At 45.1% G+C, this 13,718-nt stretch overlaps 1 protein-coding gene across 20 annotated transcripts in view; it reads right to left on the bottom strand.

The window, feature by feature from the left end:
* Positions 1–527: 527 nt before the first annotated feature.
* The window catches only part of dab1a (DAB adaptor protein 1a), a 239,874-nt gene continuing 226,683 nt past the window's right edge, over positions 528–13,718 (bottom strand). For 16 of the 20 annotated variants that reach the window (XM_044360753.1, XM_044360755.1, XM_044360751.1 and 13 more), the window contains 8 exons: positions 12,006–12,119; positions 10,191–10,253; positions 9,981–10,077; positions 8,573–8,979; positions 7,909–8,104; positions 7,668–7,816; positions 6,168–6,264; positions 2,684–2,728 (listed from right to left, as the gene is read on the bottom strand). In XM_044360753.1, coding sequence (XP_044216688.1) covers positions 6,184–6,264; positions 7,668–7,816; positions 7,909–8,104; positions 8,573–8,979; positions 9,981–10,077; positions 10,191–10,253; positions 12,006–12,119 — 1,107 coding nt within the window. In that variant the 3' untranslated portion in view covers positions 2,684–2,728; positions 6,168–6,183. Of the gene's footprint in view, positions 2,729–6,167; positions 6,265–7,667; positions 7,817–7,908; positions 8,105–8,572; positions 8,980–9,980; positions 10,078–10,190; positions 10,254–12,005; positions 12,120–13,718 lie in introns of all 20 variants that reach the window. The other 4 variants (XM_044360752.1, XM_044360762.1, XM_044360763.1 and 1 more) reach the window with 4 other exon arrangements.

Here is a 13,718-nt window from a genome sequence, read left to right as displayed (position 1 = left end):
TTTCCACCACAGAAACAGCCCCACATAAAACCGCTGACAGTGAGATTGGTGGATTATCCAGCAACCCGGACACTGTTTTCAGAAAGCTGTCAAATGTAATTTTTCAGTGCTTTGAGCAGAACAAACAAACAAAAAAAAATCACAAGCATTTCAGTGTGTCCTGAATAATATGGAATTAACAAAGTGCATCGAACATGTTCTGAATCCTCATGTTTTTCCATGGGGAGGAGGGTAGAAGCAAAGTAAGAGGAAGAAGGCTGCAGTCCATGTTTTGTAGCTGGTTGCTAATAAAGCTTATGACAGCTTGCATTAGAGGCTGCCAGTGTAGCAGATTTGACAGGCCATTAAAGCTGTGTTAAATTACAACAAAATACTGTAGCTCTCCTTGCTTCACATTAACTACAGACACAATGGGGGTCACCTCTGCCAGGCACACTCCATTACTCTCTCTCTCTCTCTCTCTCTCTCTCTTTCTCTCATTCACACACAAACATCTAAATTACAACCAAGAAGCATAAATAGACATATTAGTCATTTGGGATGTGTTTATTTTTAACAGTAATACATGGTGGAATACGTAAATTAAGAGAGAACAAAAAAATCATCTAAAAACCCACTGTAGAATGTCATATTCATAAAGATAAAAATAATGTGTCAATTTACATTAAGAAACTGTTAGCTGAGGTAAAGTTAAAATAGGTCTAGAAATGTTATGTACTCAAACAGCAACGTTTCCCTTTTTATTCAATTTCTTAGCTCATCTTCTAGTTGTCAAATTTTGAAGTTAATCAACATCGTAGTCCAAAAGAGTTCTCAAGTGACATGGGGACTCTGGCCATAAAATAGGGAGTCATTGGCATCACAGTTGATGTAGTTGTAGCAGAGGATGCTGTGGTCCACACAGACGCTCGGACAGCAGCAGTTTGGCACCTGACCAACAGACAGACAGATGGGCAGAACATCACTGTATCTTTACGGCTATTCTTGGGGAATGGTATGGAGGAGCTACAGTGACTGAGACTGTGTCTGCTGCCTGAAACATAGAGGTGTAATACAGAAATATAGGTTTGTGGCACAGGAACACAGGGCGGTGGTATATAGGTTTTGAGTAAGATAAACAGCAGAAGCTAAATTGTGATGGGAATAACAATAATGTGTGATGGTAGGGACTTGAGAAGATGAATAAGGGCATGGCGCAATGTTGCAGCAGGAACCAGGATTAGTAAGTGAGGCTAAGACAAAGACCTACGACATCCATGCACAAGAACAGAACGATATCAGAGGGATTAAGAGCGCAACGAAACATTGTCAGAAAACAGGAAAAAAGAAAACATATGTTGGTATTGCTTGGGTTAACGTTAAGAGTTTGCATAACTGAAGCCTTCCTATTTTATGGCACAGAAGTCCGGTGGACAAAATGGTAGTTGTTATCATTATTTACAAAATGAGTTTGGCAAATCAACGATCAGATGCCTTAAAGCCATGTTGACTCTATAACTCCTATAGAGCTGACCCCAGCGGCTTGATTGACTTATAAAATAAAAATTCCATTTTTCAATTAGTTCTTTTTTTTAATTGGTATTGTACAAAAGCTATAGAGAATGAACAGTTCAATCACAGAATCTGTTTGACTTGCAACACTTCCCTCTCTCAGGGTCCATTCCTCAGTTTGTCTGGTCCTCTGGCCTTTGTACGAGTCTGTCTGCGAGGAGAGACATTTGGCAAATTACTGTGTGTTCGTGTGCGTGTGTGTGTGGGTCTGTGTGTGTGTGTGCATGTTAGAGAAGGTGAGGGATGACTATGTGTGTGTGTGTGTGTGTGTGTATGTAAGCTGATTGCTGTGTGCACTGTATGTGTATTGTTAGTGTGTGAGTAGCTCCCAGAGAGTCTGTTTCTGCATAGTGATCCAGCAGACACTCACAAGAATGGGGGGAAACGCCTGAAACCAACCAACCAATCAGAAGCAGTGATCCCAGTAACAGGCCATCCCTGATAGGCCCATTAGAGTCTAGCTCCTCCTGTGGGATCTCTGTGGTACAGATGCAGATTCTGTCCATTAAAACGATGACCATTCTAATCCCGATGAGCGTGCGTGTGTGGGTGTGTGTCGGAGACGGGGAGGCACTGCTTGATTCAGTCCCTCCTTGGCAGCACAGTCTCTGGCCAGACACAGGAGGCAGAGGGAGAAGTGTGAAAGCAAAGATGGAGAAAAGGAAGGAGGGAGGGAGAGAGGGGAGGAGCAGGTTATGTCTGTAAGGCTGGGTGTGAGTCGCCACAGGGAGAAGAGAGGAGAGGAGAAGACAGCGCAGTGGAGGGAGAACTGGATCCGTCTCAGTGATTGATATCCCTCCTGCCTGGAGTGAATGACCGAGAGGGCTCTCTCCTCTCAGGAGGAGAGAAGACTGCAGAGAGGAGGAGGAGGAGCACAGGTGGTAGAGGAGGACAGAGGGAGTGTGGAGGCTCCTCCTGGGAGGTTGTTAGCCAGAGGAGGAGAAGAAGAAGAAGGGCTTGGCCAGGCAGGGAGATGTACCAGACACACACAAGCACGCATACACTCACTCACTCACTCACTGACTCGCTCATTCACACGCACAAACACACACAGACACACACACACAAAGACGAGGGTTCTCCTCCTGTTCTCTCAGTGCTGGTCAGGTCTGTCTTCCTGTGTGTCTCTTTATTTCTTCCCTTTGTTGATCTGGGCGTAGAGAGGGTCCTTCCCCTGCTGTGCACAAGAAAGAAAAACATCAGCAATTTCAAACAGCTTTTATGCCTCTCCTTTAAAGCCTGACTAGATCTGGCCTCTGCCTTTCATCTAAATGTTACATAATTAAAAATGGAGGACCTGAGTTTCTGATTCATTCTCTCAACCGACTCAACTGTACAAACCATCAACCTGCAAGCCCTGACAAGTAAGATCCAGATCTGCAGAAGTGTGCCAGTTCCTGTTCCTAACATCACCACCAGGTGGCAGTAACCCACTGCACTGAAGGAGACCCGTCATTTCTCCTCTCAGCTCATTCAGAGCCCTCACAGAAAAATCCGGCCCTCGCTCTTGAAACCTTTTTTGTGTGTGTTTGTGTATGTGTGAGTTATTGTTTCTGAGTGTGTCACTGTGCGCGCATATGCATATTCTCTCCCACTCCAGGCTCCCTCCAGGACCGGTATGAATCAGAGGTATAAACTTGCGTCTTGAAAGACCAGTTATGAGTCATCATGTCTGTGTTTCTCTCCCACTGAGCCAGAAGACAACAGTGGATGATGGAACACCCTGCAGTCAGAGCACCAAGCCTGCAGCAGTCACTCACAATGGGTCCGTTATTATCATACACATAATTACAGCCAGCCACTCAATCTGCCATGCAGACAAGTTGATTGGAGACTACTGACTGGCCTATTATGTTCTGGAGGACCTCTCTCACTCGTTGCAGAGAAGTGTGTTTAGAGTTTGGGGTCTACTAGTAGCTCCCACGCGAGGATACATTAGTACCTAATGTTCATATTATCTGATGAAACCTGGACTGGGGAATGTGAGTGGACTTGAGTGACAGAAATTTCTGCTAATATGATCGGAAAGGCGAGACAAGGCTCTCAAGGCTTAAAATGAATGACATTACCATATCACAGAAACCCTCATCTGCTGCTAATACTTAACTTATATGACTTGAAGTAAAAGCAAAAAACTTCATGATGATTATTCCAAGTTGTATGACACCACTTCCTTAATATAGAGTCAAGAGGAACTGTTGAGGGTCTGCTGGAATATCTGCTAAGTTTCAGTTACATGCAAACTGTTACACTTAAACATACACACTCTTCACACACATGCTGTTGCATGTGTTGCTACATTTAATCAGGAAAGATGTCCATTGGCTGTTTGGTGCGAAACAGACTGTAAAAGCAATCCAGTGTTGGAATTTGTACAATTATTACGTGAGATTTGATTGTATCTCTCATGAGATAGAGTGGTATCTTAAAGCAAAAAGATGACTCACAATCTTACTACAACCTCATAAACCCTGACCAGATCTGACCTATTGCATAATCTGCACTGGATAGAAAAGTGGGGTTAAGGTTGTGAGGAATGCTTTAGCTGAGGCTTTGGGCTCTGGGATACAGAGCTGTAACTGTAGGGCCAGTCGAGGCCAGACAGTCAACAGAAAGTAGCTGCCAGCAGTCCTGAGAGAGGTGACAAAGAGGCTGAGACAAGCAGTGACAGCAAGCACACACTGCTCAGCCCCTGCACCAGAGCCATGGCCCGGCAGTGTCACCCTGCATCATCTAACCAGCACTGCCAACCGGGGCTGCTTCAGCTCCATCAACCCCGGCCAAGAGAGGGGAGGGGCTGGGTGGAGGTATGAGTGATGTGCTGGCGCAGCACCAGCCTGAAGGCCAAAATATCTGCCTTGGCTGGTACATGTGAGGACATTCATGTGTGTGTGTGTGTGTGTGTGTGTGTGTGTGTGAGTGGTAGGCCCTGGGCAGGGTTGAGCAATGAGAGATTGCTCAGTGAACCGTGGAAGCAGGCCATTTCACGGCTGAGACTCGGGAGCGTTCGCTGGACATGATGAGATCACCTCAGAAAAAACACTTACACTCCCACTAGCCCGAACACATGTCTGTCGGAGCCACACGGTGGGAGAGGGAGGACAGGACAGGCGGTCATGGCCAGCAGCAAACACACATATTTTTGGCTCCAATATGAGCACAGGTGGTCACAGTATCGATCACAGGTGTGCTTGTCTGGGGAATAAGTGGGTCTATTGCACAGGTGTGTGTGTGTGTGTTTGGGAAGATGTCTAAAGTCGATGTGATTGAGCAAGTAAACACCATATGGGAGCAGCGTCATTGGACCAGGACCAAAGCAGTCTACCTACTACAGAGGAAAAACTCAGAGCCTCTGGCCATAACACAGTCAGTCTCCAGCCAGATTCACCACTCCACAATCCGTCCTCCCACTTAAGGCCCGCATCCACCTGCTGCCCCGCAGCTTTCAGACCGTCTGAATATGAAGACGGTGGCCAACAGAGGAGTGAGGCTGCTCAGCCACCCCTCCTCTTCTCATGGAGTGGGGAAGGACTAGAAGGCTTGTTGGGTTTTAATTAATGCCAATTATGTCGGGGCAGTCATTAATCTTGGCACCCCAGTATTAGCTGATGAAAACAAAACCATTACATTTTCCCTGTGTGAGTGCCAGCAGCTATCATTAAGGAGCCACAGTTGGGAATTGTGTGGGTGAGGACATCGAGTAGGGAGGCAGGGATCAAAATGGCTCTCTTCTTCGGTGTGTGTGTGTGTGTGTGTGTGTCCCTCTCTCTCCCTGTGTAGGCAAACTGCATGTTGACATGTCTCCAAAAGAAATTTCCAGTATGTTGTGTGAAAGTTTTTAATGTAAAACTGTGGAATGATGTGCAAAAAGTGGGAAAACACACAACATCAGTTCCTAAATTTAATAGTAGCTGCTTGTTTTTATCAGTGTGATCCCCTTACAGTAATGTACATATTATATCTCAAAGCATACATAATGCATAAAATGACACCACACATCATGTTTATATTAAGCTAAACATCCAACATCAGCATATTGCGCACGACATCGGCGAATCCCAGAAGACGTCCTGTTCACTGGAGTGCACAGTTTTTGATTGGCTGTCACACACAACTAGCTTTTGTGGTAAGATGTGTGCTATTTAGGGAACTGGGCGTGTTGTAGGTACACGTCACAAAAAGAGGACACAATGAGGGCACAGAGCACTATGGTCAAAGTGATCATGCGTGATGAAGTTGTCACACTTTGTTTCAAAAACTCACAAATGCGATGCCACTTCATAATAAATAGATACTTACAAAACTCCAGGTGATGTTACAACAAGAAATCACCAACAGACACCATGAAACAAGCAAATCCTCGTACATGCTCGATCACACACGCGACAAACCACGCAAACTCAGTCACATGTCGTCTTTTGAGCATGCAAGCGGAAGGACAGATGAAAATGAGAGCAGAGACGCCACAGAAAACTAGCAGGAGGAGGAAGAGATGCAGCGCACAGAGTTCAGCCACGTTGATGTAAGTGAGAGACAACAGTCAACAAGAAGAACAGATAAGGGCAGGGAGGTGAAGGAGGAGGAGTCAAGGGGGGAGGAGAGGAAGTGATACCTACCCTGCCCTGCTGCTATCTAGCTCCCAGCCTCTGGACTGGCCTGGTCTGGGCTGGGCTCAGCTGTCTCACTGGGGCAGGGCGACCCAGAACCACACGCCTAGACACGAGAAGAAGGGGAGGAAGGAGGAGAAAAGGGTGGAGAGGAAAGGTTCACGGAGGAGTAAAGGAAGGAAAATAAGGGTAAGTGGAAAGTAGACAGAAGAATAAATCTGAAAGAAGGATTGCAGGATTGGTAAAGACTACAAGAGCAGACATAAACAAGAAGCAAAGAGAGAAAAGGTGTCAGTACTCTGAAGGAAAAATAAGGACATGTGGTGAGCAGCTCACACAGCCTGTCTCTTCTCAGAAACACATTTGCAAATACACACAAACATACACACACTCACATGCGAGAAACTCATTTACAGGGGTCTTATTATGAAAGCCTCTGTGGAGTTCGTCCTATTGATCTGCCACTTTTTTCCTGAAACACTTCCGCTTTTTACACCTTGCCCCGCCGAGAGTGGGAGGCTGTTTTTCTGCCTTTGCTCCATCTTTCCTGTCTTTCTCGTCTGTCTTTGTAACCTTTCCATTGCACTCGCTCACTCAGTGCCGCCACCAGTGCACATTTCTCGGGGTTGTGTAAGGCTTCTGTGTGTTATTCAGGCTTGGTGACATTTTCAGCACTGTGAAAGTCTTCTATTTTTTTCAATAATAGCTGGATTGGAGGCATAAAACTAATGTTTCACGCCTAGAGAGTGGGGAGCAAAGAGAAGAGGAGAAAGAAGCTTGAAAGAAACAGAAAGAGGAAGAGACAAAGAAAAGTACTAAAAGTCTGGGAAGGTCACTCATTCCTTGAGGACTTTTGTTAAAAGGCGACAGGAGTTTCGCCACCCTCCCTAAAAATCTCTCTTTATCTTCTTATCTTTCCTTTATTTCTGTCTCTTCTTCTCACAGATTGAGGTGCTGCTGGTGAAATAAATATTAATTGCCCCTGGAAGAAGAATTAGGGCAGTATTCCTCCTCTATATCACTAGAGATGAGTCTGTCCATGTAGAAGTGGTGATGTATGGACGCTACCTTGCTGGTATTAATAACAGCTTAATGATGTCTCTGACAATTCCACCAGCTAATTTAATGCTGTGTTGACCACACACACACACATATACACACATATACACACACTGAACCACATACTTATGCAGGCACGCTGCTGCTCGTGTTCACACAGAAACACACGCTTCACGTGCTCATTCACTTATGCACTGATACAAACACACTCACACACTAAGGGACACAACAGCATCGGCCCCCTAATCAGCCAGAGTGATTACCTGGCCCGCCAACACCGCTACACAGGCTATTTATCAGCAGATCTCAGCACGCTGTGCAGGTTATAGCAGCATAAGGAGTGAGTTATTAAAAGCACACACACTTGACTTATTCCACAAACCTCTTATCCTATCCATACACACACACACAAACACACACACACACACACACAACAACACACACACTTACAGCATCTTCCTCTCCACTGCGACTAGGGCTGCCCTCTGCTTCCCCAAACGAGTCGTCTGTGGGGGGATCTGTGGCGTCGGTGGGGGGGTCGCTGACATGGGAGGCGGAGGACTTGGAGGGAGAGCTCTTCCTGGGAGCTGGGGTGGGTGCTGCAGGGAAGGAAAAGCTGAGTCAGATGTACAGACTGGACGGTTATATAAAAAAAGCAGCACAGACAGACATGAATACATCAAGTGCTTACGTGAGTTGGTGGATGGTGTTGTGGAGGTGACTGGTGTCAGATTCATTTGGGAAATGTCGAAGTCGTCACAGTCATCCGTGTCCTGGGCAGTGCCCACACGGCTGAAGTAAGTGCTGAATGCCTCTGAGGTTCCTGCTAAGTTGGGCTGTTCACCCTTCTTTGATGGCATGGCCGGAGGCTTTGCCAGCTGAAAATCCTGAAGGGAGGGAATGAAATCAAGATCACTGAATCAACATAATCTTGAAGTGAAATCTCGGTGTCAAGATGTTGACAAACCATGTTGAGCTTGTCTCGGTTTTACAGATTTTTGGACTGTAATGGGTGAGATTGCTGGCAGAATAAATTCCACAGAAGCTCAACAAATCCTCCCCTCCCCCATTCCCTTCACTGAGGACCAATGGTGCATATTGTTCCCCATCCCTTCCTGTCATCGCTGTTGTTCTCTAATTAAAATATATAATGTCCAAAAGAACAATAAAAGAAGGAATGCCAAGCCAAACACAGTTCTAGTCTGGTTGATATTGGATAATTTGCTGCTAATTTGCAATTTCTTCTGAGTAATGACTATGATTTCTAAAACAGATGAAATGAAAAATACTGTTGAGTTGTTAGTTGATCTCATAATTCTGGTCTTCGCCAAATTATCTATATATTAGCTGCCCACCTTGAACATCTCCTTGGCCATCTTCTTCCCCCGCTCCCCGTGTTGCGGACTCGACGACGCTGAAGGAGAGGGGGCTGAGGCGCTGGCTCCTGCACCTAAATGGCTCTCGCCGGCTGGAGTCACAGTCGTGACAGGGGCGAGAGTCTGGAACATGGCGGCGGGCAGGGTGCCCACAGGTTGGGCAGGGAGGTAGGCTGTAGGGGGGAAGGCTCCGGCTGCCATGGCTGCCCACTGCTGCTGGGTGGCAGGGAAGATGTTGGCCTGGCCCCAGATGAGAGGCTGGCCACCTGGCAGCACCTGGGCTACTGGACCTAGAGGAGACTGGACCCCAAAGGCCAGTGGTGTTTGGGCTGCAAACGCCTGCTGGGACCAGTGGCCAGGTGGTACTGCTCCCATCGTCACATAACCTTGTAGTGAATGTGAGAGATGAAACAATTAGAGGTTAGGTAACAAGAAATGTAGATGTTTTGTACAATTTTAATGAAAATACAACAAGGTAAGAAAGGAAGAAGACAGAAGAGGAAGTGATTAGAATATCCACAGTGCATTTACTCACCACTGCTTTTCTACTACACGCAAACACACATAGATGATAACCTATGCATCACCAGAGAGTGCTGGCCTACTTCTGCCTGCGGCTAATGTGGTGTCTCTTAATGGTCATGGTGAACTATCATAATTACCTCCAGAATGAGGCAGAGTCATTATGAAAAGGCAGAGCTCAACACACACTCATTAAAATCACTCAAACTCATCAGTAGAAGCTTATTCTATTACACACTTGCTAGTTTTCGCTTTCTGGTCTCCAGTTGTTACCTACAGCAGAGAGAGCTGACATTTAACCTCAGCTGCCCTGCGACACTGACATATGCAGATATGATGAGAGAGAGAGAGAGCAAATGAGAGAGGAGGACAGGAAACGAACAGAGGTGAGAAGGGCGGCAAAGAAAGAGAACGGAAAAACTATGAAGTGTACACCAACACATAATTCACAGGAGCACTGTGCATACTGAGGATTCTTTGCAACACTCATCTCAGCATGTTTTATTACTTTCCCTTGACCGACACAGTTATCTCAGCCACAGGTAAATCAGTGGCATCTGAGGCAGCAAGCTAATGATGCATTTCATATTCAACACACAACCAACACCACCTTTTCTCCCCTTTCCCCTCCCCTCATCTACATTTCAATTCTATTCCATCCCTCTCTATTTATCTCTCACACAACCCCCTCTCTTCTCTTCTTCTCTTTCCTCTGCCTTCGGTCTCTGCATCTTCCGACTCTCCAGCTCCCTTTCATCTCTTTTCTTGACTCTCTCTCTCTGTCTCTCTCTCTCTCTCTCCTGTGTTATTTTCCCCTTTGCTTGTAGCAGTGGTGTATTTAAGCAGAAAATGAACAAGGTCCTACCTGAGGGCACAGACGCGGGATTGAAGGGAGCAAACAGTTCCGTGGGAGGCTGCAGGCCCTGCGACGGGTCGAGGGTGTTGGCTGGAGAGGCAGGGGTCTGCACAGGTTGCGATTGGAGGTCGGGAGAGAGACCGTAGAAATACAGTTAGGATTTTATAAAGCTGTTAATCAAAAACAGTGTGTGTGTGTGTGTGTGTGACAGCTACTCACCGATGGAGAGGTGATGTCAGGAGGTGTGGACATGTCTCCAAAAATCTCTAATTGGTTGATATTCTGAGAATCACAGAAAGTACACACTTGCAGTCAGGCACAATGGCAACACTGTTAAACTAAATACATTATCTGAAGCGGTTTACATTCCAGTGCAACATGCATCACACACTGCATGCAACACGAAACTAGCTTGGTATGTTTGTGGAGCCTACCTGAGCACTGTGGCAGCAACACAGAGGAGGTAACAGAGAGGTGAGGAGAGATGGGATAATGAGATGAAATGATTGATTATGATGACATACCTACCAAGAGTTATCACAATCTTTGTCATCTGCTCCAGATAAAGATGCTGGTCTAAAAACAGTCTACCACACCCCCTGCATCATTACCGTACCGATGTCTTCTTCTGGACAACTCATTAATGTTCCCCTCTTGTAGAAGATGTGCGGTGCGCCTCAGAGGGAATAGCTATCAAAGACAGCAGCCTTTCTATTTGATCTGAATTTGTTCTGTATCGTTCTGTTTCCTTTCACAGTCTCCCCATGATCCCTCTCTTTAGTATCTCCCCCTTTTTTGCACATTAATAATATCTTTAGGCCAGTGGCAAGTGAAGGAAACTATTTTTAGTTGATAAAGGAATTTAAGCCTTGAATACATGGTCAGAGATTTGCATAAATCATGGATGTGGATAATTTCTTTAGAGATAATGAATGTTCTTAGAATATCTTCTCTCTCATACTGTAGGTCACACATAGACCACAAAGTTCTTTTTACATCTATCAGAAAATGGATCTGTGTGCATGGTGTTTTACAGTTATGAGTCTGTATGGGTATTTTACGTATTTTACAGAGAGAGGAGAGGGATAGGAGGCTGTAATATGGACTATTGTTGCTCCGGAGTCTAGTGTAGAAGATAAAGATCACTCACCGAGATGATAAGCTAGATATCCAAGATACGCAAAATGGTGCAGTTACTATCCACAAGGACTGATAACGTGGTGTCCATGGGATTAAATTCACAAATCTAATTGAAAGAAACGCTCTTCTTGACCTAAAATACAATAAATTCTCACAGTGCTTACTGAAAGTTGCAGCACAGCACACTCTGTGTCAATAACACAGAGGCTTTGCTGGTGTTCAAACGGCACAGGAAGTTGGACGTTTATAGACTTTCTGTCCACTTTGTGTTCAGTCACTTGACACAATATGCTTTACGCGTGTGGTGGTGGTGGGGTGGTGGGGTCAGGGTTGCTGTGATTATCAGAGTGTTATGAATTCTTTATTAATGCGGTGTGAGCGGCTTGACTCGGCGCATGTGTCTGCAGGCCAGACGACCGTTGCTGTGTGCTAACCCCTCCCCTCTCGACCCCCACCAATTCTCTGACAGTCACCCTGACCTTTATGTCCACTCCGCCCTTCTAGGACCTCCACTTGGAGCTATTGGAGTGTTTTTCTCTCGACTATACCGCCCCACCTCTCTCTTTAACACACGTACACATGCAGGTGTGAACGCACGGCTACACATACGGTACTCAACTCTATTCCTGCCTCAACCTGGTTACTATGGCAACAGCGAGGTCGCATGTTTTATTCATAAATGACAGGGGTCAAGAGTTGGGGTGACTTACGACTACAGAGGAACAAAAGTAGTGCAGTACAGACGAGACCAGGAGACATGAGATCATCTGAGGATAAGCCTAAAGATGCAGTATGTAAGGGTTCTTTTGAGTTGCCCCCACCCCCACCCCCAGCTTACAACAAGAGTACTGTGCTTTGCTCTATGTATGTATGTATGTATGTATAACGCCTTACCTGAGTCACCATATCCAGGCCTAAGTCTATCAGATTTGCCTCTGCCACAGTTTTTTCTTGTTGGTGGGGTTGATCATGATAATGATGATGGTGGGAGGTGTTTTGATGTCCGTTCTGCAATCACAACCCCAGTGTTAGATGGTAAGTGGGATGAAAATGTTCTCACACACAAACATATTAGTTGTTTTTCCATACACTCAGAGAGCAGGTGAGACAGATGGGAGTGAGGTGAAATGAGGCTTATTTAAGAGGGGAATGTGATGGTCTGCTGGTGTTTGAGTCACAATATACGCTCATGTATAAACACACACACACAGACACACACACACACACAAAGAGCAAGGTTGTTCTTTCAAGTCTTAGAGACCAAGTGAAGATTTAAAGAGGTTTAAAGATCATCTCTACCTTTAGTCTAAACTACAGCACTGAGCTGGGGTTTAAACCCCCTTTGTGTTCCTGTAAAGCCTTCTCCCCTGTGTCAGGAACCACAGCCTGAGACAAACCGACAGGCAGGCAGACACAGACAGAGGAGCTGGATTAACTAACATGCTGTGATGTATGTGAGAGCACAATGAGGGGGTATGTTACATTATAGGAAGAAACCAGATAGCTTACTCTCTGTCTTCACTAGCTAGATCTACATCAAGTTAATGTTTGTGAATTACATTTGCGAAAAGAACATTTTTTAAATTACAGGAAATGGCTAATGATAATTATTTTAGTCTGTTTATTATTACTAATAAAACTCATGAAAAAAAAAAACAAAACATGACTTCATCTTACTAACTGGTGTTGTCTGTGTGGCCAAAAACTGACATAGTTTATGCCTTCCTTCTTCTGAAATGCACAAAAAACACATAGAAAATTCATACCAATATGTTTGCATGTATTTTGCACCCAACCTGACAAAACAACCTACAACAATCGTTCAGCTATAGCAGAATGATGACAGGCTCTGACAGACCTTTCTCCTGCGCTGGCGCTAAACCTTAATGTGCAGACTGGAGTTGGTGCACTACAATATCACTGAGTGTATTCTTTTCTTTGGATGAAAGTGTGAGGTATGGCCACCATTAGCTGATAATGAAGAACAATAACAGCTTGCCCAATACTAATCAGTTCTTGAAATATTCTCCATTTTTCTACTGCATGTTTCCTCTGAAAGTCTGGTGTCATAATGATTTATTTCCACCCATCTGATGGTAACACACCTCATCTAAAATTTAGTTTTTAGAACAATACATTTTAAAAATTGTTGAGTGAAATTTGCCTCACTTTCTCTGTCCATCTCTTTCTCTCTCGCCCTCTCAACTATACCTCTGTGCCCATTATATGCTCTCGCCATCTCTTTGCCTAGCCCTTTATCTTTATCAGTACAGCCGCCACCTATCAATTAGCCATCTCCAGGGAAACAGTAATTACCTGTGCACATGTGTTCTGCATACAATTAACGCAGCCCCTTTAATTAACGCCACCTTGCTGATCCCCTGCCGTGTGACTGATCACACTGGCACACGCCGACAACACTGCTGAACTGTAACACGCAAACACAGACACACTGTAACACAAACTCACAACTCTGAGCAAAATACAACCAGATTACGGTCACGTTTCTGTCTTTCACTTATTTGCTCAGTCAGTCAGTTGCTTTCTCTTTCTCTCTAACACACATACACTCATACTAAAATCAAACAATCACAATCCAGGAAGCTA

The sequence above is a fragment of the Thunnus albacares genome, chromosome 9, assembly GCF_914725855.1.
Source record: "Thunnus albacares chromosome 9, fThuAlb1.1, whole genome shotgun sequence".
Classification (NCBI taxonomy): domain Eukaryota; kingdom Metazoa; phylum Chordata; class Actinopteri; order Scombriformes; family Scombridae; genus Thunnus; species Thunnus albacares.
Note: the sequence above shows the minus strand (reverse complement) of the source record. Positions and strands in the feature narration are given on the sequence as shown.